Genomic DNA, 27,230 nt, shown 5'->3' on the forward strand with positions numbered 1-27,230 from the left:
GGTGAAGAGATTGAGCTTCTTTTTTTTCCTACTGTGGAATTTTATGCTCTTTATCCAAGGCTTCTCTGACATACCATGCATTTGGAATCTGCCCTTGACTCAGCACTGGCCTTGATGCGAGCCCATTTTGCAGCCCAGATGATTTAGTATGTTCCTTATTGCTTCAAATATTGAAGGGGAGGGGGGTAAAACCCAGCCGAACTCGCTCTGTCCATCTTTTAAGCTGACATAAATCTTTATGAGGTAAAATAAGAGTATACACTGTGGTGAGAGTAGCGTTTAAATAATAACAATCGTTTAAAAACAGATAAAATCTATCTAGAGGTGGGGAGGTGGAGCATGATGCGTGTCTTAAGGTATAATTCGTTTATGTTTGTGGCTTGTGCTGACTTATGAGTATCAAAATGACTTCGGGTCATAGATTATTTCCACTTTTATTTTTCCACCACAGCACTGCCAAAGAGTCCTTATGGTTATCCTCATAATAATGCGCGCGCGCGCGTGCGTGTGTTAGAGAGAGAGAGAGAGAGAGAGAGAGAGAGAGAACGAGAGAAAGAAATATGGGGCCGGGCTTAGCGCTCATGAATATGAAGTTTGCAGGCTTGGACACTCCCTCGTTGCTGAACTTGTGTAGCTTTCTCCAACTCTGAGCAGCAGTCAGTCAGCAGTGAGCTCGGCCGCCGCATGGCTACTGTGTAAACTTTGCTCAACAACAACAAGTGGAGAGTGTAAGATAAACGAAGAGGCGCACAGGCTCGGAGAACCTGAGGGACGTACTAGGAAGGTCTATGAATCAGGAACCTGCGCTCCACTGAACAAATCGTTGCTCCCCACTCGTGCATGTTTAAACCAGAGGAGAGCTCTGGTGCCGTGTGTCGGCCAGACGATTAGTACAAACGAGTGGCAACAGCAGTCCGGAGGCATGATTTTGAGACGGGGCTCGGTGGTTGCTGCCTTTTTACTCTGCTTTCTCGCGAAGGTACGTGGATTGGTTCCTTTTTTCCGCTGAAAACGAGCGGGAAAGGTCACTCAGTTCGGGCCGTTTGGATGTCCTCTGCTTTCTGCATGCGTGTCGCCTTTGAAAGTTCACAGCTATGCTAACATTACATGTAGGCATGCCTCTGCAAGAAAAATCTCAACAGTTAGCATGCTGCGTGCGTAAAAACTAGCGTACATGTGACGCAAAAGTGTTAAAAGTGTAGCTTTTGTTTTTTTGTTTAGTCCCCTCCACACACAGTCCCATTGCACTCACTTTTCTGTCTTCAACAGGTGTCAGAGGGATCCGGACAATTCGAGTTACAAATCTTATCGATGCGCAATGCGAACGGAGAGCTGCTGAGCGGCGTGTGTTGCGACGGCGCACGGAGCGGCGCGGATAGAAAGTGCACACGGGACGAGTGCAATACGTTTTTTAAAGTTTGCCTAAAGGAATACCAGTCCAGAGTTTCCGCTGCAGGGCCCTGCAGCTTCGGAATGGGATCTACGCCTGTCCTGGGAGGGAATACCTTTTCTTTCAAGAGCTCTGTCAGGAATGACAAATCCAGGATAGTTTTGCCCTTCAGTTTTGCCTGGCCGGTGAGTGGAGACTCTAAGAAAAGAAAGAAAAAAAAATCTCCAAAGAGAGAAAATGTGTGTTTGCAGGGCAATTCTGCGCAATTACTGCCTGTCAATCATTCTTAACCCCCCTCCCCTCAAAAAATAGGAGAAAAAAAGGATAGAAAGCACAACAAACAAAGAGTGAGTTTCTCATTTGGCACTTGGTTCTCAGTGAATTGTCCCTTTGAGAAAGCGCCCCCCCTCCCCTCCTCATTATGTGCGCTAATTGACCAGGTGCAGGCATTTTTGCACCATCAGGCCTAGACCTGTCTGCTTATGTGTAAGGTTGTTAAAACCGCGTTACATATAATCATAAAACCCGAGTTAGAATTTGGCTTAAGGGAGTGCAAGTGGGCAGATTATGACTTGCAGTTAATCTGAACTCCTGGGTCATCTAATCTAGTAGAAAAAAAAAAGATGAAACATTTCAAGAAATCCACTCTTTTGTTGTTGTTGTTATTAATGTGTTGAATGGGTTTCCTCCTTTCCTACCAGTCCTTATGAATGTGTGCCCCCTTGTCTGGCCCGATTGAGTAGATTAAAATAATTTTTAACTCTCAGATTCCCCTTGTCTGCCTTCCTGGCAAAGCTGGTCATGTAGCACAGTACAGCAACTCCAGGGTGAAAACCCACTTTCTGGTTTCCTTGAGTGTCAGCTCTTCTTCATTGAATAAATAAATGGGCCTGACAGGCCTGTGGGAGTGTTGTAGCTCTGTGAGAGGGAGATGATTTGCCATGCTGGAGCACATTTCTATGTAGTGAGAGAGAAGAAGGGGGAGAAAAGAAAAAAAAAAAAGGACTGCACAGACTGACTGGCCCCACAGCTTGGCCCGCAAACTCCTCTGCTGTGCCTGATGGGTGAAAGGCACAGTCTGTTGGTATGTGTTGTTCAATTACATCAAGGCTATTTTTACCTCAAACTTGATGGAGGTTCTTGTTGTAATTTCAGGCACTGCACTTGAAAGGCCTCGAGGATGAGAGTGGGGGAAGAAGTGGACTTTTCAGTTTTCCCCTTTCATGTGGTTCATTGTTGTGTGCCTTACCTGTGAGGTCGAACAGATCATTTAAATTTGTGTTTTCCCTGCAATCTGCCAGTAAAATCATGTTCTCAGCAGGATGGCGTGCAGTTTGATCTAGCCTGTACTTTTATTTGTTCTCCTCTTAGTCTCTGGCACCTCACAACTTTCTTTAAAAGACAAAGGTTTGTGTTTATGTTCACACTATGGCAACACTAAGTTAGTATTAATCCTTGCAGCCCGACTAGTTTCATCTTACTGGATAAAACCATTTCTGCTTGGAAACGGCACATTGTTGACATTGAAATGCAACCCGGCGCTCTGCTCGCTTTCCTCACATTTCTCTTCTCGCACGCTGATAATGTGAATGCTTTCTTTCCAAACATGGCCTGCATGTTCTGGGCCTAATGAAGGATGTCCATGTCGTGTTTTAAAATCTCCAGATACATAGAAATATGCTGTTTTTCTAAAAAAGAAAAAAAGTTCTGCACAATCCATCAGGTCACTTGTTTTGAACCCATATCTGTAGAAATCAGGAGTTTGGAGCTGCTTGCTAGCTTCTCCCATCCTTCACTTTAAGTGCTTTACTTCACTGCACATTAACAATTGTCAGGTTAGGTATGATATCACTCTTTGTCCTTTTCATCAGTTGATTGGCTGTTGTGGACAGATGGCAGTGTGGTGCAGTTGGGTTCTTGGGTACTCTGAGTTCATGAAACTCCCCCCAGCCCCCCACTCTTTCTCTCCCTTCATCCTCTCTACTGAGCTGCATGAAGTTGGCCTCTTGTCCAGGCTAAGGGCTTTGTTTAAGTCACGCTCGGTTGGACCCCAGGCATTTCATCGCTTTAACCTTGCCACCCACGGTAACTGTGGCACTTAATGAGGCTACACACATGCGCTTAGATCAGGTAGAGGCAAGAGCCAGGCATCCAGCTGAATGACATCAGCCGCACATCTCTTTCAGAAGTGTTTCAGAGCCCCGTGCAGGTCCTGGTTAATGTCCGCCTCATGCTTGTGCCCCACAGAGAAGTGAGGGCCCTGCTACAGTGGCAAGCCGGGACAATAGTGAGCCCTCGGTGACTACAGTGAGGATTACAGAGCATAATAGATGCACTGCAGCTGTAATGCCAGCGCAGGGCAAGCAACAGGAAGCTGCAGTAGTAGACTCAGCAGTGATATAAAGGTTGGCTCTCAGGCCTTCAGTAATTTGCCCGTGTAACACCTGTAAAAGGCAAAGGCCAGAACTTTGCTCTGGAGTCCCCTCCTCCCCGCCATCGTCTGTATCTTTGAGCGATTCCTTTCCCTCGCTCCAGTGATGCCTGGATTTCAAAGTATCTTTCCATTTTGAAAAAAACCAACCAAACAAAACCAAACAAAAAGAAAACCTCTGGCGTCTCTGAGGCCTGAGACCCGGTGGTATCCCTGTTTTTGGGTTTTGGAGTGAGTCAAAGCAGTCTGAGAACCGGGATCAGGTGCGTCAAAGAACAATGCTGAGCTCAGTCGGACTGTGAGCGTGGGAGCAGTGGGAGTAATGACATGTTTGTAGTTGGCTCTGATGTGGCAGTTAAGTGCAAATTACTCAAGTGAAAGAGAGAAAAGAATGCTGTTGGGTTTTTGTTTTATTTTTTATAGTAGTGTAATTGCTGTGTTTTGTCACCGCGGCATTACATAATGCCCTCTGATGCTTCACTTCTTATCAGTTGCTCGCAGCTTCTTGGAAGGGAGACATGAATCGAAAATATGTATTTAACTGGAAAAGATAACCTGCACCTTTTAATTTTGTTTCTTTCCCTTAATGGCCTGTGAACCTTGACAAAGACCGATGACTGCCTGCTTCTTTAAACACTTCGATATGGTTTTCATTCCTGGACTCGGGTTCATGTTTTGATTAACTTTGCCTTGTGAGTAATCTGTTTGCGGTGCCTCGTGTTTTAGTTGGCAAAAGGTGAGATTCTTTTGGTCGGGGTGAGGTTCTGTTTGTACCAGGGGCCGACGTACCTTTTAACAGGATACATAAACTGAGTCTCCGTGTAACTCCTGTGATGAAAAAGTCCTGGGGAAACAATGCATTCCTTCCTTCCAACCCCAATCAGTGAAAGCCGGTGGGCTTTAAAGAAGATCACAAGAGCGGGCTTTTCAGGACTGAACCAAGGTTTTGGTGGCAAACAGGGTGTGTTATTTAGCAGCCCCAATCATTGGTTAGATTGCAGGCTGATACCATGAAAGTGATTGACTCAGGAGAGCTGATACAGAAAGTCAACATGCCTTTGATGAAACTGTTTACATTTCCTCTGTGCTGACTGAAGCCTAGACTAGTCCAATCTGTTCTACCTTGCCGTTATTTAGACCTTTGACCTGTTCCATGAGACACCCCCTCTCCCCCTGTACTTTTTTCCCCCTTATATTTCTTAGTAATGGTACATTAAATGGCTTCATTTTCAGAAAGAGGGAAGATAAGAGGGTGTGTGAGGGGAAAAATTCCCCTACTGAGAGGATTCAGTAGTGTTTTTTGGCAAGTGAATGTGATTCGAACTGGAATGATCTTTATCGCTTATGCCGCTTGTCTGTTGGACAGTGCCTGCTTGGCCCGGAAAGATAAGAAGACATATGGCCACACTTATTGCACTTGGATGTGTGTGTCTGTGTGCAAGTGTGAGAGAGGGGAGGGGGTTAGAGAGTGTGCTATGTAGTTCAAAGAGGAGAAGTGAGTCAGCTGGGAGCCTGGGAAAAGTGAACCTGGCAGTGGCAGACGGTTATGGAGTTATGGAGTGTTGGCGAATGAGGAGCCAGCCAGTATCTCACTTTCTGGGAGCAGTTATTTAGCATGAAACTAAACATCCCATTAATGGGGAAGCTACTTGTTGGATCAAGCCGCACTGATGTTTCACTTGACGTTGGGAACCCCGTGGTATAGAAACATTAGGAGTGTGCCAAAAAGGGCAGAACAGAAAACATCGATATCGAATTTTTGTTTGTTTGTTTTTTTTCCCCCCCAGTTTTTAACTGCGAGCCCTTTTAATCATGTTAACGAAGGAGCACTACACGATCACGTGACTGCACGATTGCATAGCTTCAAAAGCGTCCGTGTTCAGGCAAGTCTAATGATAGAAGATATGGGTGTGTAAGTGTGTGTGTCACGTTAAAGAATTTTTTCTGTGTATATTTTTTTGTTTACTTATTTTAGGAGTACTCCGTTAGATTTGACGCCTGTTAACGCCCAGTTCACTACAATGAGGGATTTCTTTCCCATCAGTCTCGGACACATTGTGAAATGTTGCTGTGCAGCAGGTGAATCCGGGCTTGTTGATGTTTTCACTTGGCAGGGATCCATTGCTGTTCCCTATTTAACTGCCAGTAGAATGATAACGTGTTGGCAAGTGCAAACAACAAAACAAAATTCCAAAGATGTTTCTCGTCATTTTTTTTTTTTTTATCTTTCAGTTGAGTTCCCATTTTTTAAGATGACTTCTCCACGTGTGCTGTGCTGTCACATGGGTGATATCCTGATATTTCAAAAGTCTGTAAACATTTGCTAGATGTATCCAAGCGCTGTTCTTTACGCTGGAGTATTGGTTCTCTAATGAGAAGTCTACTCTTTTGCAACTGTGTCAAGTGCTGGTCACAGGAGGTGAATGACAACATTTACACAATACTACTTAATGCTTGAAGAGAAGCCAGAAGACTCTTGTTCCTACTGTTAAAGCAACTCTCTGTAGGTTGGGCTGTGGCTTTAGGTGATTAGGTATCACATAACTACTGACTCACTTGTTGGAGCTCTGCAGCAAGCGATTGCATTCAATTGTGAGTCAGAATATACTGTAAAGGCTGTTGCTGATGAGCGCTGCATCTCAAATAATGGCTGCCCTGATTGCAGCGAAATACTGGCACGGGATGAGACGAATGTCTCCTGGAAAGATGGAAAGGCGAATGCCTGAGAAAACAAGGTGAAGCCGTGAAAAAGGAATGACTCATGCCCCCTTTTGTTCCTCTGTGGAAAGAGACCAGGGGTTTTCCTTCAAGCTGGTTTGTTTATCGTGAAGTCATTGCTGCGGCAGAAAGAGGCCATGCAAAAAAAAAAAGAATTATATATATCTGAAATGCCTCCAAGCATCGCTGCTACGGCCGAGTACGCGTGTGAATGTAACAAGTAGGTGTTTAAGTTGGATGCCCAAGTTAATGTAAGTGGATTACACCTTCTCACAGCCGCATGCTTTTTTTCTGGGACTCTGTCGTGTGCGCTCGCAGACACTTTGTCCGATTCCCTCATAACTGCAGCGCAGGGTGGATGTGTAAGCCGATATCGGTGTGAGCGCTACCGACCCTGAATCGGACAAAGCGTTTTTGGCAGTGCTGAAATGTAGACGGGCCCTCCAGAGTGTAGCTCTCATTCAGTTTCTCTGTGGTTTCCCCTTTCTTGTATTTCAGTTTTTTTCCCCATTTCACCATCTCACGCTTTTTTTTGTGTGTGTGTCCCATTTTTCTGCTTGTCCTTTAAAAAATAAAGTGGCGTTCCTAAGCACTTCTGCCTGGCTTCATCATAGCACGCCTATTGAAGTACATAAATTAGGATGAAACTGAAAACCCCACCTACGCTGCAAAAGAAAAAAAAATATAAAAGGAATCAACTGGCCTCTCACCACCGTTTTATAAACATGTGGAAAAACTGTATTTGGGGAAAAACTGTTACAACGGCTAATATGAAGACAGATCTTTGGCTCTGCTTTTTCTGTGCGCTCTTATTTTTGACTTACGGTTGTTTTTTTGGCACGTCCAGCGCCGTCCTGCCGGGTGCTTGTCCACCTAGACCAGACCACTGCTCACTGTGTCTGCCATTCTAATCACAGAGACCTCCGCACCACCTCGAGCTTATCCTCTTAATCAGATCAACGGGACTATTGTTCATAGTTCACGTTGGTTTCTGTACTAGGCTTTGTTTTGGGCTAACCCGGTGAGAGGCAGATGAAACGTCATTGGCAAGGTTGGTGAGGTCATGGGAAATGGAAAAGTTCTGGATTTTAGTCTCTTTTTTCGTAGGCGTTACAAATGTACCATTTATGACACTTGAGGAAAAACACGTTCCAGCCCTCAGACCTCACAGATAAATGGGCCCAAGAACTGCAGCATTCCCGATAAATGGGAGAACGTGTGAACCTCCTACGAGTTAGTTTGCATGGTCAGTAAAAAGAACCACAAGGGCACTACTGTGACGTAATTCACTGAACTTATCATGAAGTCTTTCAAAAGATTTGCCACTGAGTCATTTTGTTTATGATGCAGGAACTCCTCCTCTCCACTAACGCTCCCTGTATGTCTTGTCTTCCTCAGAGGTCCTACACTTTGATAGTGGAAGCCTTGGACTTCAACAATGAAACCAGTGGTAAGTATTTCTCCTTGTCTGGTATCTCCATCTTACCTTCTGTTCATTTCTTCTTCTTTTTTTTTCTTTTTTTTTTCCTTTCCCCCTGTCACAGCAGTGCCTGGGAGGAGTTTCGTTGAAGGTCAGGGAAGGAAGTTGATTCTTCCTGAACCCCCCTGCCCTCTTCCACATGGTCCACTGGGTGGTTTTGTGTGTGCGTGTGTGTTAAAGTGTGTTGACAGGTGGAGATGAGTTAAAGGAAGTAAGAGGAAGAAGATGGGATTGGGGAGGGCTGTCAGGGTAGAGGAAGGGTGCCCCCCCCCCCCCCCCCCCCCCGCCCCCGCCCCCTTTCCTTTTTTTTTTTTTCTTTTTTAAGACAACAGAGCCTCGCTGCTCCCCCAATAGAAAAAACATTTTTATTTGGCTCATGACTGATGGCGGGTGCTGCCAGCCAGGGTCGGGGTCACACTGTCTCACTGTCACTGAGGCGTGAAACATAGTTCATCCAGCCGACCAGCTTGAGGCTTTGACTGGTGTGTAGGAGACTGAAGCCTCAGAGCTCTGCTCTGTTTGAGGTTAAAGTGACCTCTGGCCTGTGCATGACCGCAGGCATATAGGCGGGCTGAGCTCAGAGCATGTGCGGTGGACGACTACTAGTCAATAATGTTTGGGTAAATGCCTTGAAAAATACAGATGGTCAATACCACAGACGGGTGGGGGTTAAGATGATTATAAAAAGATGTTCAGCCACAAAAGCAGCTTTCTATCACCACGCAAAATGCTAGTGAACTGGAGTGAGTAGGACAAGTGACAAGAAGTAGACACCACTATGAGAGAGGAGGTGGCGCTATGTGGGGATTTTCACATGGGCAGAGTAAGAGAGGGCCCAGCGGGGTATCTGTGAAATATTGGTACTTAAACTGCTTGAAATTATTTTTGACAACTCTGCCACTCTGAGACTTGAGCTGCTCCTCCCATAATTATGCGATCAACCTGACTAAATTCTGGTTCCTGCTGGGATTCCTGCTGGCTGGTGGTCAGCTTTGTGATTCCAGATGAGGGCAGGGCCTTATCCCGTGCTTGTTTATGTCTTTTTCGAGCTCAGCGAGGTTTCGGTCTTTTCTGCTGTATTTGCCGCTCCCCGGAGACCCATTAGGGCATTGGTGTGAAAAGCCCCCCGAATGTACACATGAGGTGCTGTTTAAGCCTCTGAGCCTCCAGCAGGCTGGCTTGAGGTTCTGTAGGCTTCGTGTGTTTGACCGACATCTAAACAGATTCCTGAACAGAATAAAACATCTGGCTCAAGTTAAAACACCTGTGTAAATGTAGAACATGAATCGTTTAGTTTTATAGCGTGTTTGAGAAACCAGCTTTCCTTCTTTTTTTTAAAATTAGATTAAAAATTTTTTTTTTTCTTTTCTAGCATGTCCTTTCTAAACTTTTTAAAGTTGGTCTGATTTATGTTAAGCTACGAGCCAGGCAGCAGGTAGCAAGGGCGTGCTACTCCTGACACTGCAGGCCAGCAGTCGGTAGAGAAATACCACACGGTTAATCTTTGGATTCCAGAGTACTGCGAAATATCACCGGGCACTGTGATTTCAGGATGCCGCCGTACACAGCGTAGTAAATAAATAACAGCGGGCCATCCACCCGCCCCCCCGCGCTGCGTTGCATCATACTACACACAGGAGCGATTTACCTCGCGGTCAACCACCCCTGCTCGTGTGAGCGCAGTAAATGATGACTGTGACACATTTTTCATTCTCTCCCAGGTGGAAGATTTAGACATGGAGTAGCGAGCGCGAGTGAATGAGCGGTGTTAATGCGAAAGGGCTTGCATGTAGATGGTGCGGTGTCTGGAGGTTGGGGTGAGCGTGTTTGCTCTGCGAGCGTGGCTCTCGCCTCCGTCCTCTATTTGCCAGAGCTGTGACCTCTTCCACATTGACTAAAACGCAGGTCTGTTTCTGTGTGGATCTTTACAATCAAAACATAAACTTGGTTCCCTCCTGAAGTGAAGATGGAATCTTCCAAGTGTTGATTTCAATGCTTTTGGGAGCTATTGGTGCCCAAAAAAAAAAAAAAAAATGCATGTGAGGAAGGCAGACTGGGGGGAAAAGTGCTGATGGCACACTGGCTGGCTTCCCAGTAGTGACTGTGGCATCCTCGCACTGTAATTTACGGCGGCTGCAGTTCTGTCCTCGCCTGAGCAGATGCAGAGGGCAGCGTCAGAGACCAGCAGTTTCCTCAAGCTGTAAACCTGAGAATCACAAACCAACCATGGAGAGTTGGAAAGGGAAGCGTGAGAAAAAAAGCAGTTAAAAGTGCTCATTACCCGCATCCTTTTTTTTTTTTTTCTTTCTTTCCTGCATTTCATCCCACTACTTTTCTTCCTCTCCAACACACATAGTTGCTTTAATTACATATAATCTGCTATGTAAGGGATCTTCTGCAATTTGTGTCAGAATTCTTGGTCCGGTTTTAGGCTCTCGGAGCAAAGTGCAAAAGCCAAAAGCGTAATGTAGGATGCTGCATTCCACTGATGTTGGGGTGTTTTTGTTTTCTCCTCTCAGGCCCAAACATTTGATGAAACTCAAAAGAACCAGAACAGAAAAAGATAGTATTTTTCTTTCCTTTACTATGAAATTCACAAGTACGACTGCTTGTGCTTCCCCCCCCCCCCCCTTTAAGGTGTAGATGGGAGGTTGATAGAAAAAGCCTCTCATTCTGGCATGATCAACCCCAGCCCGCAATGGCAGAAGCTGACGCACAACGGCCCCGTAGCCCAGTTTGAATACCAGATCCGGGTCAGCTGCGACGAGCACTACTACGGTTTCGGCTGCAACAAGTTTTGTCGGCCCAGAGACGAGTTCTTCGGGCATTATACGTGTGACAACAATGGAAACAAAACCTGCCTGGAAGGCTGGTCTGGACCTGACTGCAACACAGGTGAGGCCTTGGGTGAGATGGCAGCATGAAGTAATGGAAGAAGTCACTTTGAAACAGATGCTTCTGGAGAAAACTGCGTAAGACTGCAGGATTAGTCTTTATGTGTATGAAGGAAATGCTTTCTGTTGAATTGAATGACATCTCCGTTCTGCCCCCCCTTTTTTTTTTCCTTTCTTTTTTTTCTTCTTTCCTGCTAGGAGTGTGAAAAAAATCATATTTCCTCCTAAAAACAAGCCTGGGCAGTAATCAGTTTAATAAATGTCTCATGCCATGAGACTGCGGTTCTTAGACTGTCAGTCTGCTGATTTATATGTCACTAAAATGTTGTTAAATGTTGATTGACTAACAGTTGTGGGCTGTGAAGAGGGCAACCAGGAGAAGTTGGATCCAGGGTAGTTTTGGCAAGGCATGCATGGTTGTCTGTAAACAGCTCTGATTGTTCTACAGACAGAAATGTCAAATAGCGCTAATCATATTATTTGCTGTTATAACTGCCACAGGCCAAGTGTGAATCTAGTCACCGTGCAGTTAAATGATTAATTCTTCCTCTTCTTCTAGCTATATGTCGACAGGGCTGCAGCACTGAGCACGGATCATGTAAGGAACCAGGTGGATGCAAGTAAGTGCTGCTTCGTGAGACTTTTCTGCACTTTTCCAAATGAAATGCCGACCGTTGATTAGTTGATTAGGACAGTTTGAGCTTCTGCAGTAATAAACTGTCAATAAACATACGTTTCCTCGTCCTTGGCCCTGCAGGGGAGGGATGTGTCTTTCGAACAAAATCCCCATACTCTGTGATTTTTGAGCGATTTCCTGGTACAATGAGAGAGTTTTTTACGCAGTGTTTCGCACCATGCGCATTCTTCTCCTGGGTAACAAACCACAAAAACAAAAACTTTGCAGGTGCAACCAGCTCAGACACAGGAAAAAAAAAAAGAAGTAGTTCGCCTGCGGTGGGAAAGAGCCGCGTGCTTGCGGTGAAACACTACCGGTGGCTGACGCTAGATGTGTCTCGAGGCGCTTTTTGAAGCGAAGGGGAAAAGAGTAGAAAAATCTAGCCACAAAGTCGCAGTGACGTAAGCTGAAGGGTGATGATGTTTGCACATCAGGGGCCCGTGCTCAAATGATTTATTTTCACAGATTAAAAACAAAGCAAAAATACACACATGAGTGAAAACAAACTACCCAGAGTTGAATTATTTGCACCCTCTGGTAAAAAAGTGATTTGATTACTTTGCAAAATGTATGATGGTGTTCTCAAAATAAGTTCTACCAATGTTTTCCAATTTATGTATATCAGTATGCTGATTATTTACCAGCTGTCATCTAATATCAGTTGGGACAACAGCTAATCTAAGCCTCTTTTCTTTTAACAGTCCAAATGTTGTTTTCCCCACAAAATATCCCAGTCTTCGCTCCTTTTGGACTGAGCCAGCCTTTTATCTTCTTTGGCTAGAATACCCTGCGCAGAGAGCCATTTGATTCAAGTGCCTTCACTTGCTGTGGGTGTGTTGCCAGAAGCCTGTGGTGGTGATCATTTAGATGTGTAGGGATTGTGTCCAAGCACCAGTTTTGACATGGCACAGATCTTTCTCTGTACATGTTTTTGGCTTCCCAGCCAACAGACTATCACTACCAGGGCTTTAACAGAGATGTAGGCTGAGCTGCTTGTAAATCTCTCGTGGAGCTCTTGTGGATGGGGGCTGCCAGTCTGCGCAGTAGGGCTCGACTGCCACAGCCCTGCTGGAAATGTAGCTCTCCAAACGAGGGGAAGTGTTAAGCAGCGAAATCGTGTGTAACATTCGGATGAGTCTTAAAGTGTATTGTTTATGTAGCTAATGGCTTCCTAATGCTGTTTACACGCACAGCCAGAGGAAAAGCCCAGCACAGAAGGGTATCGGCGTTAGGGCATTGTGTGCGCGCAGTAAGAGTCGACTCTCATCCTCATCCCGGAGAAGGGCCCCACGGCGTCCGGCTCTTCCCACAGTTCAGGCAATGGTTGCTTTCTTACTTGTCTGATTTGGCCATAAATCAAGCACAGGGATGATCAGGTTTGTTCATTCTGTGCTGCAGCTTTGTTGTTTTTCCCAAGCTTTTGACATCATCGAGTTTCATGTAATTGCTTGTGTGACTACTGGCAGAACAAGAGCCTGAATGTCTTTTAGTCCCTGTACAGGTGTGGCTATATTTAAAGCTCAGGGTTTAACTCTGTTTATATGCACTCCGCCAACAAACTCTCCAAGCAAGATCTATTGCTGCTGTAGTCAGTGAGCAGTTTCCCATCGTTGGGCTGTTGCGGCGTCTCAAACAACTGCAGTACATAGCAACATTAGCTGCAGGCTTGGCAGCCCCGTTGTCGCAGCAAAGCCGTAGCTTAATGACTTTAGAGTCTTTAGTGATACCCTGAGCGTCCGCTGTTGCTAATGGAGTAACAACAGTGCACCTGTGGCCTGCACAACACTTTGAGAAGGCACATGTGCACCGCTGCAACCTATCAGATTCTCATGGGTATGAAATCTTTGTGCATCAGCAGAACTGCACAGTCTAATGTCACATTCCCCAGTAATTTGGCTGTGTAATAACTGTAAATGATTTGGGATCCTGCTGCGGGGATTCCAGCTCCACTTCTCATGGAGGGGGATTAGCACACTTTTAAGAATAGCCTCTTTAATCACAGACTGAGGTTTACTTAACTGCCGCGTTTATTTTTACAGTCCGTCCGTTTCTTGAGGCTAATCAGCGTGCCGCTCCCCCCCCTAGTTGCCCGCAGGGGGTGGGGGGACGCTACGTTTCCTGTCGCTGGGCTCAGCAGCAGGGACTGCATCGCCGCTTTGCCAGCTTTTTAAAGAGCCGATTTATCAACCGGGGCTGGATTGCTGTCTTAATTATGGAGCCGAACGAGAAAGGGAGCAGCATTATCGGTGTAATTATGAACCTGGATATTTCAGTGGTCAGCAGGCTGTGTCCTCACCCTCGGGGCGCAAGTCTGACTTCTGACTCATGGGAACCAGGACGAGCAGCAGTGTAACAGCCAAGAAGGCTGAACCCTCCTCGTCTGCCGCTGCCAAGCCACAGGCGTAGTGATGTTAAAGGGAGCGTCTAGTCGCATGCTAATGTTAGCTGTGCTAAAGGTCCCATTGGAACTGTAATTTAGTGTGTTGGGTTTTTGTTTTCCTTGTTTAGTAAAAAGCTAAATGCTCCTCTTTCGTCGTCGGCGGCAGCTCCAAGTATTGTTTAAAGGCCGTTACATAAACACCCTGCTACTTAAAATTCATTTGCGGTCTTTTAAGATGCAGCCCAGTTGTGGGAGCTGGTTTGTTTCACGCTAGTGTGTACTTTATTAAGTTAAGATTATGGCTCAGTAGCTGCTGAACGAATCTGGAATACATGGAAGATTAAAATATTAACATTTTCAGGCAGCGCGTGGATTATCTGACCTCTTCTGTGAAGGTTGTGAACTTTTCTGAAGGCTGTGCGTCTGTCACTGTCTGTCTCTACTTGTTTTTGTTTTTTTAATTTTCTGCATCCATGATTCCGGGTCTCTCTTGAAAATGAGATTTTTTTTTTTTTTTTTACCTGGATAAATAAAAGACTAATAAAAAAATCTATATCTCTGTGTTTTCCAGGTGTCTGTATGGCTGGCAGGGTCAGTACTGCGACAAGTGCATCCCCCACCCCGGCTGTGTGCACGGCACCTGTAAAGAGCCGTGGCAGTGCCTTTGTGACATCAACTGGGGCGGTCACCTTTGTGATAAAGGTTAATTTCCTTCTCTTATTTCAGCTCACTGTAGGAGCAGCCACTGTTGTGCCCAAACAAACTGTGATCCTCCCCCCCTCTCTTCTTTTTTCTCCTTCTCCCAGACCTGAACTACTGTGGCACTCACCAGCCGTGCCTGAATAGAGGGACGTGTATCAACACAGGACCTGATAAGTACCAGTGTACCTGCGCGGAGGGTTACTCGGGAGCCAACTGTGAGAGAGGTGAGTGTCCGTGTTGTCTATATCTTCCAAGCATTCTTACAGTTAGAATAAATGGGAATGTTCTGGGCTCACCAAGCTTGCAGACAAAAGGTCAGAGGTGCCTTCAGTTTGTAATCAGAGGAGGCAGTAACTCGGCAATAATCTGTTTCCACTCCAGAGTAAGTGGCCCCTGAGTCAGGTAATCCACCGATCTTGATCTTTTGGGGCCTGTCATCCTTCTCTCCTCGAGACAGATGGGGTGTGTTGCTAAGGTTCAGCTGTTGCAAACACTTACCATGGAGATGATGTTTTTTTTTTTCCTCATTAAATCTGAGGCTCGCAGGGTGCTGACAGCTTAACTGCAGAGATGTCAGGAAACCATGCCCCTCATAACAGGAGGTCTGCAGACCGGACGATGCGTTGGGCTATTGTAACAAGGAGGCCCCAGGGTGCGAGCGCTGCATCCCTTCCCTCCTCCCCACGGCATACCGAGGGGACGTCCGCCGATCACCTCCTACTGCAGAGTTATTCCTCGAGCGAATCATTAATTTTTTGATTTGTTTGGTGCTCACTCATCCTTAACTCATCTGTGAAGGAGGTGCCGCGACTGCCCCCTCTCCCGCTCTCCCTCCCGCTACTCTCATCTTGTGCCGCCTCTCAGAAGAAGAATGGCGGGGAGTCAGAGGGAAGTCACGGTGCATTGGCCGGGTCAACTTAGCATGAAAGATGATTTCCTGGTGGTGTAGTCTGCCTGGGCGGGTAATGAGAGCGAGAGAGAGGGGGATTTTTGAGCGGCCTTTCGGGGCAGAGGAGGAGGTTTCAGAGGTGAAGGAATGACTCGATCGTGGACGTGTAACAGCTTGGACCGCGGGTAGAGGGCTCACGTTTCTAAGGGATCAAAGCCAGAACCTGCATTTGCACATCACGACTTGTTTCAGTATCAATACAAATAACATATATTCTGTTAGCAGGCACAGTGGCAGAAATATGTATATTTGTGATGCTTAGTTTGTCATTAAAACAACAAGGATTTTTGTTTTGTGATCTCTCTTTGTAGCCGAACACGCCTGTCTCTCAAATCCATGTTCGAATGGAGGGAGCTGCTCAGAAACCAGTCAAGGCTACGAATGTCAGTGCGCACCAGGCTGGACCGGCCCCTCCTGCACGATCAGTAAGCCTGAATGTGTGCACATTCTTAATGTCAGTACCTTTTCACAGAAAATATCCTGTTGCTTACACGAGACCCTCTTCTCTTGCGCAGATGTTGACGACTGCCTTCCCAACCCCTGCAACCATGGCGGTACCTGCCAGGATCTGGTTAACAGCTACAAGTGCCACTGTCCTTCACAGTGGACGGGGAAGACGTGTCTAATTGGTGAATCGCTCACCCTTTCTACACCACTTCACAGCTGTCAGCAACACGTGTGCATGCCACTAACTGCATTCTTTCACCCTCTAGATGCCAACGAATGCGACAGCAAGCCTTGCGTCAATGCCAACTCATGCCGCAACCTGATTGGTGGATACTTCTGCGAGTGCCTCCCTGGTTGGACGGGGCAGAACTGTGACATCAGTGAGTCTGAATCCTGTCAGCAGCGGCAGCTGCGGGTCAGAACGTCTGTCCAGCTCCTGTTGCTCTTTTAGATATTTCAGTTCCTTTCATCGTCTACATGCTGCATAGAAGCTGTAATGTGAAGGTGTTGGGGAGAGTTGGACAAGTGCAGTCCTCCTTTTTATTTTTTCCTCCTGCAGTATAAATGAATCTGCTTTATCATTATGAGGCCTGTGTGTGGCCAAGGCCACGGTGATTAAGGGTGGCTCAAAACAATCGCAGGGACTAGTTTCACTTGGCAGCAGAGGGGATTGCTCAATACGCTGTTTTGCACCGAGTTTTGCAGCCACATCATCCAGCTCACATGCACAGCACTCTCCAGCTCCGACAATGTTTTTAAAGGCCCCTAGCATGGGAAACTCAAAGCACAGACTTGTTTTTAAAGACAGACTATTTAGTTAAGCTGTTCAGAATTAAATCTCGGATTTGTTTTCATGTGCAGATATAAACGACTGCAAGGACCAGTGCCAGAATGGGGGAACTTGTAAGGTAAGGTCAAAAACCCATCTCGCTTTATCTGGTATTGCTGGTTTGCTTGCCAACTTGTTTGCTTTATTGTGTCTCTTTTGTCAAAGCCAGAGACATTTGCAGCGGTTGTATAAATAGCTGCCGTAAACGGTTCCCTCCAAACCGACAGTGGAATTGTTGTGGAATTCCTCTGAAATCAAATCTGAGAGGAGTGGGTTCAGAGGGGTTTCTGAGGGAGGGGCGCGCAAGTTTCTCGACCACACTAGATAGAATTACCATAAACATTATTGCGTTGAGCCCGTGCCAGGAAAATGTGTTGAAATAATTGTGTAGCTGTGATATTTACCCCCCCGTCCTGTTCATTCTGTGCTCTGGTTTGACAGTTATTGTTTGGACCCCACCCTTTGAAAGCAGTTAATCAAATTTGTGGCTGTGCGAGGTTAGCTCCGGCTTCTCTCCCTCATACTCTCTTTCTCCCTCTCTTTCCCAGGACTTGGTAAACGGCTATCGGTGCGCGTGCCCGCCTGGGTTCACCGGCGAGCACTGCGAGAGGGACATCGACGAGTGCGCGAGCTCGCCGTGTCTGAACGGCGGCCGCTGCCAGGACGAAGTGAACGGATTTCAGTGCCTGTGTCTGACTGGCTTCTCAGGAAATCTCTGCCAGGTGAGACACGACTCCCACCACTATCCCACACCAGTGCGTGCGAGCATCTTCCCTTTCCTCATTCAGCGTTTTTAAGCCTCTCTTTTTGCTAGCGCTGCCTGTATCTTTTGGGCTTGTTGTAAAGTTTTCCTGCCCCACCCTCTTAAACGGCTGTTGTTCCACAGTCCTCCTTTTTTAAAAAGGGAGTGCTTTGTTGAAGCTGCTCCTGGCTACAGTGGGATACATTCCTCAGCGCTGAAGCCCAGACTCAGAGGACGGGTCCTATGTCTCTGGCTCGTCCCCCCCCTCCCCTCCTCTGAGCGCTGTGCGTGTGTTGTTTCCTGGCACAGTTTGTGGGGAGGATGCTGTGGGTTTTGCTCTGTTTTCTGTAGCAGAAACTATGTCAACTATCAGGTTCATTACTCTCTATTCAAAACCTTTTCTTCCATAGCTGGATATTGATTACTGCTTGCCCAACCCGTGTCAGAACGGAGCAGTCTGCTTCAACCTGGCCACAGACTACTACTGCGCCTGCCCAGAGGACTACGAGGGCAAAAACTGTTCTCACCTTAAGGACCACTGTCGCACCACCACGTGCAAAGGTACGTCTCCTGATGCAAGTACTGCAAGCTCTTTGCCCCCCCCAGCGAGGGGCCTGAAAGATGATCTGTGCACTGTGATGTTGTATAATGCTGAATAAGGCCAGATATTCACTATTTGCCTGGATACTTTGCCCACATTTTTCCCATGAGGGCAATACCTGTATTTTAGTTTCACTCAAAGTAATTTCTTGACCAAGGTGAGCAGGGGTTTTGTTTTGTTTTTTTGTTCCGCTCTCTTGATGATGGCCCTCCCTCCCTCTCCTCAGCAAAGCTTTTCCGATGATTCTTCCCTGAAAACCTGGCAAAGGGCTGATAGCACCGTGTGTGTTCTTAGTAATGACTTGGTGGGCTACCTCTTCTTTTCCCCCTCAGTGAATGCGCACATTTCTCTCTCTTTCTCCCCGTCTGTGTAATTGAGTGAGTGGACCAACCACAGAGTCAGATACCAGGCGCAAGATTCTTTCTGCTCTTGGCAAGAATTAAGTGATTACAGGGGAACAAATTCACCCAGCTCACCTAACCTGATCAGACGGGGGCAAAGGAAGGGATTTCAGTTCTGAGTAAAATAGAGAATGAATGAATTGCTTATGAAAGCATAACAGCTTATCTCTGTCATTCTTTTTATTTGCCTTTTCTTTTTTGACAGTACTGTTTTTCCTCTGGACTTTTTTTTTTTTTTAACCACATGGGCATTATATCTGTAAAGGCCTGTTGCCCTTTAGATCTGTCGTAATGTGTCTTACATCCCTTCTTGTTTATGGTAAACATGGGTCCTGGTTTAAGGCTTATTTATAATTTGCAATAAGCCTTTCATAAAGTCATTGGTTTTACTATTTAACTTGATTGCCTCTCTGCAGTGATTGATAGCTGCACGGTTGCCGTGGCATCCAACAGCACACCAGGAGGAGAGCGTTACATCTCATCAAACGTTTGTGGACCTCACGGTCGCTGTCAGAGTCAGGCCGGGGGCCAGTTCAGCTGCGAGTGCCAAGAGGGTTTCAGAGGCACCTACTGCCACGAGAGTAAGGACAGAGTCCAAATCTACAACTGATCGCAATGTATCACGTCGTAAATCTAACACATCTCTTGCCATCTTCAGACATCAATGATTGTGAGAGTAACCCGTGCCGCAACGGGGGCACGTGTATTGACAAAGTCAGCGTGTACCAGTGCATCTGCGGTGACGGCTGGGAAGGCGACCACTGCGAGATCAGTGAGTACGATTGTTTATCCTGCAACCTCAAAACAAGGCCACACTTCCTTCATGGTGCCTGTCGATTCATCTTTCAACACGACGTTTGTTTGATATGCCGCACATAAATCACGCCGTTGTTTATTGTTGCAACCAGACATAGATGACTGCAGCACCAACCCCTGTCATAATGGAGGGACATGTCGAGACCTGGTGACGGACTTCTTCTGCGAATGCAAAAATGGCTGGAAGGGAAAAACTTGCCACTCCCGTAAGCTTTTCTTTTTTTTTTCCTGATTTTTCCACACCCCTGTAGACTGTTTGTGCAGGCTCATGGTATGTGCTAATGGCTCTTTGTAATTACCCAGTATTTTCTACATTGTGCTGAGTGTCATGTAAGAAAGACTATCCATGCACCCTCCAGGCGAGAGTCAGTGCGATGAAGCCACATGCAACAACGGAGGCACCTGCTATGATGAGGGTGACACATTCCAGTGCAAGTGTTCCCCGGGGTGGGAGGGAACGACGTGCAACATAGGTGAGTCATCCAGCTTGGTTTAATGTTTCATCTCTGCACGCACGCACACGAAGAAGTTTGCTTTATGGGAGAGCTCCGTGTTGTGTCAGATCTTAATCAGATCTGTCAGATCTGCGAGGTCCATAAACAGTTTTTATCCCTTCGTGCTGTCAGTTCTCCCTCCCACTCTCATCTCGCCCATTTCTCTCTCTCCTTTGAGTGCCGACAGACGTATGCTTAAAATGCCTGATTGCACTGACAGTACACTTCAAAGTCAAAGAATATAGGGCGTAAGAAAAAGGAAAATTAAGGCTGTCAGGGAGAAGAAGGAAAAAAAAGCCCAGTCAAAGGCAGTCTGAGTTGGGTTGAGGTTCATGATTGTGCTGATGATCCTCTTGGTTGTTTGGGAAAGCTCACTGACAAAAGCAAACTTGACCTTTCTCTCTCTGTTCTCAGCCAAAAACTCGAGCTGCCTTCCAAACCCGTGTGAGAATGGAGGTACCTGCGTGGTGACGGGGGATTCGTTCACCTGCGTCTGCAAGGAAGGCTGGGAGGGTCCCACGTGCACCCAAAGTAAGAAAGGGCGGAGGGTGGTGGTGTAATAGATAAAGGTGGACAGTTACTGCCATTAAATTATGATAAACATTGTGCTACCTAGTGCAAAGGTGAACTCCTGCATCTGATTAGAGCAGACTCTCCCATCATCTTTTGATCTGTAGCTTTTTTTTTTCCTCCTCTCCCCCTCCTTCCTCTTCTTTCTTCTCTCCCTGGCTGCTGCCGGCCATGAGAGGAGAAAGCAAAGGAGGAGGGAGAAAAGGGCTCAGGAAAGTGGAGACAGATGTTTCTCCCCCTTTCTGCTAGCTCAACACGCGCCCCTCTCTCCCCTCTCATTCGTTGCATTCCTGTCCAAACAGTGACATGTCTGCTTGTTCTAGAGCTCTCCTCCTCCACTTCCCTGATTTTTATATATATATATATATATATATATATATATATATATATATATATATATATATATATATCCATCCCTTTTTTCTGGGATCCCTGCCATGTATGCATGCACTCTAAAACATGAATTCCTCTTGAAACTTTTTTGGACGGGAGGGAGAAGGTCGGGATGGAATTATGGGTGTTGCCAAGGGGTGGGTGGGGAGGTGGGTTGCATTTTTGAGGGTGAGATTCGACTCAGTGTTGTTAATAAGGCATCGTGATCAGGCAGCGCTGAGTCCGGGCTCGACCGGCCCAACACGCCTCTGCACACGCAAGCTTAGACGTGCTCTTGCTGTCATGTGCACAAAACATGAGAACAATCAACATGCTCACTGCTCTCGTCTCCCTCCCTCCCCATTCTATTTTTTTTTGTCTCTTTCAGATACCAACGACTGCAGTCCACACCCATGGTAAGTGGAAGCCAAACATTTCCTGCAGATTTAGACAAATGTAAACAAGCTGCTCCTCCTCGTGTGATAGTTTCTCACCTGCGACGCTTTCACTCTCTGCTGGGAACCAGGCATACACCCTGCCCCTGTCATTCCTGGGATGCAGTCAGTTAACTCTGTTTAGTGAACTCCCTAACCCAAGCACACTTGTCCAAAACAAAGAATAGGAGTGATTGCTTTAATTATCTTTGAGAAATTGTTCAGTTGACTGGTGAGAAAATTCCAGACTGAAATGATCCCCCTGCCCTCTCTCTCTTTTTTCCCCAGCTACAACAGTGGAACTTGTGTCGATGGGGATAACTGGTACCGCTGCGAGTGCGCCCCAGGCTTCGCTGGCCCAGACTGTCGGATCAGTGAGTATTAACCCTGCCTCCAGAACGTCCCCCTGATCGCAGTTTGAGCAGTCAGTTAGAGCATGCCCGGGACCATCAGTCACTCCAAATGGAAGGTCTAGTCAGCCAATTATCTTTTCATTGGGCTTCAGGCCAGGCTGAGTCATTTTGGTGTCACTCCACCAAGCCTCGCTGCTTTCCCTGGGGGAAACCAGCTTAGCAGGCCAACGGCTAATCAGCCATGCTCTCTGACACTGATTACACAGATTGTTTTCCCTCTTAAAGGCTTTCAGATGGCCACATTCTTTCCCATTGCAAACCCTTTGTTCGCCTAAGTCCAGCCTTTAGCTCCTGCATACCTGCTAATGATGCTGCCTAATAAGACCAGGGCTGGCATAAAGCATGTTTGCTTGTTTGTTTGGTTTTTTCTAAGTAATCATTATTATTATTAACTGGTTAGTATGTACTGTTCAAATGATGCACAGCCTTCGTGAGTTTAGCCTAGCAGTTAGACTTGTGTGCAGAGTGAAATATTTGAATGCTGTGTTGCTGTGCTCTTTATGCCACAAAGGAACCAATTCTTACCCCTGGCTTCTCTCCTCTGTGGCAGATATTAATGAGTGCCAGTCCTCTCCATGTGCCTTGGGCTCCACCTGCGTGGATGAGATCAATGGATATCGCTGCCTATGCCCACCAGACAGGACTGGATCCCACTGCCAAGAAGGTAGCAGCCTCCACATGATGGGGAAAACAACCCCCAACAAATATGAAAATGAAGGGGAAAAAAATAATAATTGAAAATATTTCTAACAATGTGACTGCTTTTACACAGTTACAAGAAAACCTTGCTCCGTTAATGGACACGTCACCCCTGATGGAGTGAAATGGGATGAAGACTGCAACACTTGCCACTGTTCCAATGGGAAAGTTGTGTGCACAAAGGTAAAGTATTTATGAATGCTCGGCACACCTGTGAAGTCTATGTCATGCTTCCGAATGGAAGAAGTGCTGCGGAGAACTGCACAAAATGGATCGCGTTGATGTTTGGTGCCTTGTTTTCCATGAGAAGGTGTAGGCAGGGCCACGACATTACGTGTCACTGGGTGGAGTTGGCTCGGGAGTGCCAATTTCGTGATGCAGTTAGTTGATTAGAACACGAACACACACACCGGTTCCCACTAAGGGACGATTGGGTGAGTTAGACAGTAGTGCTGTCATCGTCATGGCTGTCTAACCGCTAGATGAACATTGCTGGCTTACTAGTGGAGCTCACCTCGGCAAGAAAATGCATCGTAGGATTGAAAAAGATCTGGGAGATGGATTTAAAACTTGGCCTGACATCACAGTATTGTTTGTTTGTGATACATAACGATCTCTGACATGCAGTGGAGACAAATCAATCTTTGGACAGCTGTTACCACTGGTCCAGTTTTTTGTTTTTAGACATTCGTACAGTGTGACTCATCCTCTGGAGACCCAGAGTAGTAAATGAAATACAAATCTCTCCACAGTTATGCAGATGTATCTGGGGATATGGCAGTGACAGTTTGAAAGTGTTTTCTACTGTATAGCGTACTCAGTATAATATAAATGTATCAATGCTCCTGTGTTTTTCCTCTCCAGATGTGGTGTGGCCCGATGTCATGCAAACTGGGTGCCAAGGGCCGAGGCGAGTGCCCGTCAGGCCAGAGCTGCATCCCCCTCAGGGAGGGCCACTGCTTTGTGAAGCCCTGCATTGAGCTGGGAGAGTGCTGGCACTCCGACCCTCCCCAGCCCCCCACCAAATGCCACCCCAGCTCCACTTACCAGGACAACAGCTGCGCCAACATCACCTTCACCTTCAACAAGGAGATCATGCCTCGAGTGAGTTACCTAGGCACCAGGGAGGAAGAGATTGAATTTAACAGGTTTTGGGCTCGTTTTCCATCCCTCCCCTCCACCAGCAGTCTTAAATGAATGGGAGCAGCAAACTGTGAAAGATTACCCATTCCTCCAGGGCAGAAAGACTCCTTAACAATTCAGCCATGTATTTAAATGTGCTCCATGAAGGAGTGGGGGGAATATTTCTCTCGGAGCCTTGTCTGCATACAAGTTTTGTTCCTGAGACTGAGGCATTCATGACTTTTTAGCTTCTGCCAATCCCAATCTTAAACCAACCACATGGGGAGATTAATTTCAGGATGATATGGATTTTGAGCTGAACAGGACCACTGGCGACTCTGTCACCACATAGAATGATCACTTGCCAGTTGCCTAACAAGCATGACAGCAGATAGTGACAAGCATATGAGTTTGCGGTCTTTAATCTAAATTAGGTGGATAGGATGTTGGAACATGCTGCCAAAATGCAGCCTTGGCTCTTCTTTTTTTTTCTTCTTCTTCTTGATTGCCCTTTTTTCCTCCCTTTTTTTTTTTTTCCTCCCTGTGTTTGTTAACATTTGCTTCATTCCCTTCAGGTCCAGGGCTTGACTGTGGAAGGAGTATGTAAGCAGCTGAGGAGCTTATACGTGGTCAAGAATTTCTCCTTGGAGCATTCTGTGTCCATAACCTGTGACCCCTCATTCTCAGCCAGCAACGAGATCCACGTCTGCATCGTGAGTACTTCCTTCCACTCACTCTGCCATGTTTGACTGCTTCCATTAAAGCACACACAAAAAAATGCTTTTGATTCATAACCTGCATCGTAGAGTTCTTGCAGCTGCGGTAGGATGTGTTATGGACGTAGGGTTGAGTTTCTGTGGCTTCAGTTTACAACAACTAAACACTTAAATTTCACACCTCGCTTTATTCTTTGCCTTTAGTCGACTGACGACCACCGCTTGGACGGGAGCCCCGTTAAAAAGATCACAGAAAGGATAATTGACCTGGTTAGCAAGCATAACGGGAACAACACGATCATCTCCGCCATCGCAGAAGTGCGTGTGCCAAGCCCCAGCAAAACTGGTATGAACTGAAACTATTTGTTTGATTATGAAGTTTTCCACACTTGCACACACCTGCATGTGCTGAAATGGGTGGGAGGATTTTTTTTCAATTTTTTTCTCTCTAAAGATCAGATCATGAGATAGAGCCAAGCCCTAAAAGTGACAACATAGCTGCACACCAAAGAAAAAACATTCCATGTATATGTAAACTGATTCCTTAACCTCCCACACGACTCATGGCAGTTGTGATGGAGCTTAAAAAGAATCTAGCCAGGATCTTCAATGGAAAGAGCAGAGCTGCTTGGCTACATGGCTTTAGATTGGCTCGCGGTACAACTGGCTGGACTTTTAGTCAGACTCCCACTTGTGTTCACCATTCATCAGTACGGTGACAGCAGACTGCTGATACAGCCAAGTAGAAGCAGCCTCCTCTTCAGCTCCAGGCTTGGAGGTCAGGTTGTTCTGGCAAAAGCGCATTAATGACTGAGCTAGCTTGATGCATTAATACAGAAATCCTACTATTCACCGTTTGAGTCAATTCTTTTTTATTTGTGGTCTCTTTCTGACTTGTCATTGTTTTCTTCTACCAGATTACCTAGTGCCCCTTCTCAGCTCCATTTTCATTGTCATCTGGGTCCTCGTGCTGGTCTCCATTTTGCTGTGGTGCATGCGCCGGCGGCGGAAACAGAGCAACCACAACGGGACATCAGCGACCAGCTCAGAGGACAACACGACCAACAACGTCCGGGAGCAGCTTAACCAGATCAAGAACCCTATAGAGAAGCACGTGGGCCTCACAGTGGCCATTAAAGACTATGAAAATAAGAACTCCATCATTGCCAAAATAAGGACAAATCATCCCGAGGGAGATGAGGACGACAAGGAGAGGCACTTGCAGAAGGGCCGCTTTGCCAAACAGCCAGCATACACACTGGTGGAGAGGGACGAGAAGGCGACCATCTCCAATCCCAACTCGACATCCAAGCATGCTAATTGGACTAACAAACAGGACAATAGAGACTTGGAGACGGCAAACAGCATAAACAGGATGGACTACATTGTATAGCAGACAGCTGTGTTGCTGTGCAACCTAGCCTTACGCCTTCACACCCAGGTGGTGGGTGAAACTGGGGGAGCTTTGGCATGTGTAAATAGTCATGTCAGTTGTGACCCCCCTCCTCCCCCTCAGTATTTTCAGATATTTCCCCGTGCTAATTTAAGTTTTGACAAGCTGGCTTACACTGGCAGTGACAGTTGCTTTGGTTGGCTGGAAACACAAAGCACTGGTATACATTTCACTGTAGAACTAGTTGCAAACGTGTCCTCCTATGCATTTCATTTCCCCGTTTCCTTTTCTTTTTTTTTTTTTTTAGCGGACACATTTAAGGGGCTCCTGGTGTAATTGTTGTACAATGAGTTTAAACTACCCGACGTGTTCAACACTAGAGCTAATTATTTTTAGTATGTGTTTGAATTTTTTCTAGTTCTATTTGGAGAAAGTGCTTTTTCAGCTTTAGACTTCAGCAACTGTCAAATGAGACAAAAAAAAAAAAAAAAAAAAAGATCAACTTTATTATTTATTTTTATTTTTAGGGTTGGGTGGGGAGGGAGATGAAAGGGGTTTGATGTCAGCAGTTGCTGTCAATATGAAGAATTTATGTGACAATTTAGAACGTGTAGATATGTACATTTTTTTTTTATTAATCATTGTGTATATTTGATTTATTAACTTAATAATCAAGAGCCTTAAGATATCATTCCTTTTTATTTATACGTTCCAGTTTAGTTTGAAGGTTTTGATAGCTGTGGAAGCCTACCATTTCTTTCAAGGTTTTTTTGTTTTGTTTTGTTTCCAATGCATTCAATAAAAGCCAAATTTCAGAGAAGACAAAAGATGGGTGCTTTGGCCCTGAAAGAAACACTTCATTTTTGTTTCCCTCCCATACACACGTTGGACATTTCATTATTTGTTGCCAGGACCTTAATTGTAGACAAGTGAGGTTAGGACAACAAAAGATCACGGCTGCTGCAAGGGTTGGACATGGTGGCAGACACATTGCTTGCCACTAATGGATAAATACTTAAGGGAACAAAAATTCTTCAGCAGCTTCAGTTTAACCCAGACGTATTTCAAAGGCTGTCGAAATCAACCAAGTTGCAAGGCCAGTCACATCAGTATGACACGCCAGAATTCCCATCTGCTTTAGTCAGCATAATATCATAAGCTAGACTGTGAGTACTTGAACAGTAGGGGAGCAATGGGAACACTGTAGTATCAGATAAATACACTGCCTTGCTCTGCAAGAGTCCGCTTTGTTTCTGTGCACATTTTGTTTCTTTTTAAAAATTGAGGCTCTTAAAGACAAACATGTTTTATCTCATTTGTTAATAACCCTTTGAGATCGTGGCAACACTTTGTCCCTTTTCTTTTTTTGACTTTGTGTTATGAACTTGAGAATTATGTGTTGATCTGGCAATATATTTTTGAAAGTCATATTTATTAAATATTTTGTATGAAACAAGAATTAAAGTTGTCTCTGTTCTGGAGAGAGAGTGACGAGTCTGATGCATTGAGCCAAACGTGTTGGAGCATATTAAAGATCTCTCGTGGCGTGGGAACTACAGCT

General features: G+C 45.9%; 1 protein-coding gene across 1 annotated transcript; it reads left to right on the top strand.

Annotated features, from left to right (window-relative positions):
- Positions 1-623: 623 nt before the first annotated feature.
- On the top strand, positions 624-27,150 carry jag1b (jagged canonical Notch ligand 1b). Its single transcript, XM_004559767.4, has 26 exons — positions 624-979; positions 1,270-1,575; positions 7,938-7,989; positions 10,657-10,914; positions 11,473-11,533; positions 14,541-14,671; positions 14,776-14,895; positions 15,932-16,045; positions 16,136-16,249; positions 16,334-16,447; positions 16,929-16,975; positions 17,445-17,618; positions 18,049-18,199; positions 19,057-19,221; positions 19,299-19,412; positions 19,549-19,662; positions 19,816-19,929; positions 20,365-20,481; positions 21,281-21,308; positions 21,615-21,700; positions 22,290-22,403; positions 22,512-22,621; positions 23,303-23,542; positions 24,136-24,273; positions 24,481-24,622; positions 25,194-27,150. The coding sequence occupies exons 1-26, from the start codon at positions 923-925 to the stop codon at positions 25,667-25,669; spliced, it is 3,657 nt and encodes a 1,218-aa protein (XP_004559824.2). The 5' UTR covers positions 624-922; the 3' UTR covers positions 25,670-27,150.
- The last annotated feature ends 80 nt before the right edge of the window (positions 27,151-27,230 follow it).

The sequence above is a fragment of the Maylandia zebra genome, linkage group LG13 (assembly GCF_041146795.1).
Source record: "Maylandia zebra isolate NMK-2024a linkage group LG13, Mzebra_GT3a, whole genome shotgun sequence".
Taxonomy (NCBI): Eukaryota; Metazoa; Chordata; class Actinopteri; order Cichliformes; family Cichlidae; genus Maylandia; species Maylandia zebra.

Excerpts from the sequence above, each read along its gene's own strand:
- jag1b (XM_004559767.4), top strand. The coding sequence starts at position 923 with ATGATTTTGAGACGGGGCTCGGTGGTTGCTGCCTTTTTACTCTGCTTT. Across the intron at positions 11,534-14,540 it reads AAGGAACCAGGTGGATGCAA|GTGTCTGTATGGCTGGCAGG; the intron begins GTAAGTGCTGCT and ends TGTGTTTTCCAG. Across the intron at positions 24,623-25,193 it reads GCCAAGCCCCAGCAAAACTG|ATTACCTAGTGCCCCTTCTC; the intron begins GTATGAACTGAA and ends TTCTTCTACCAG.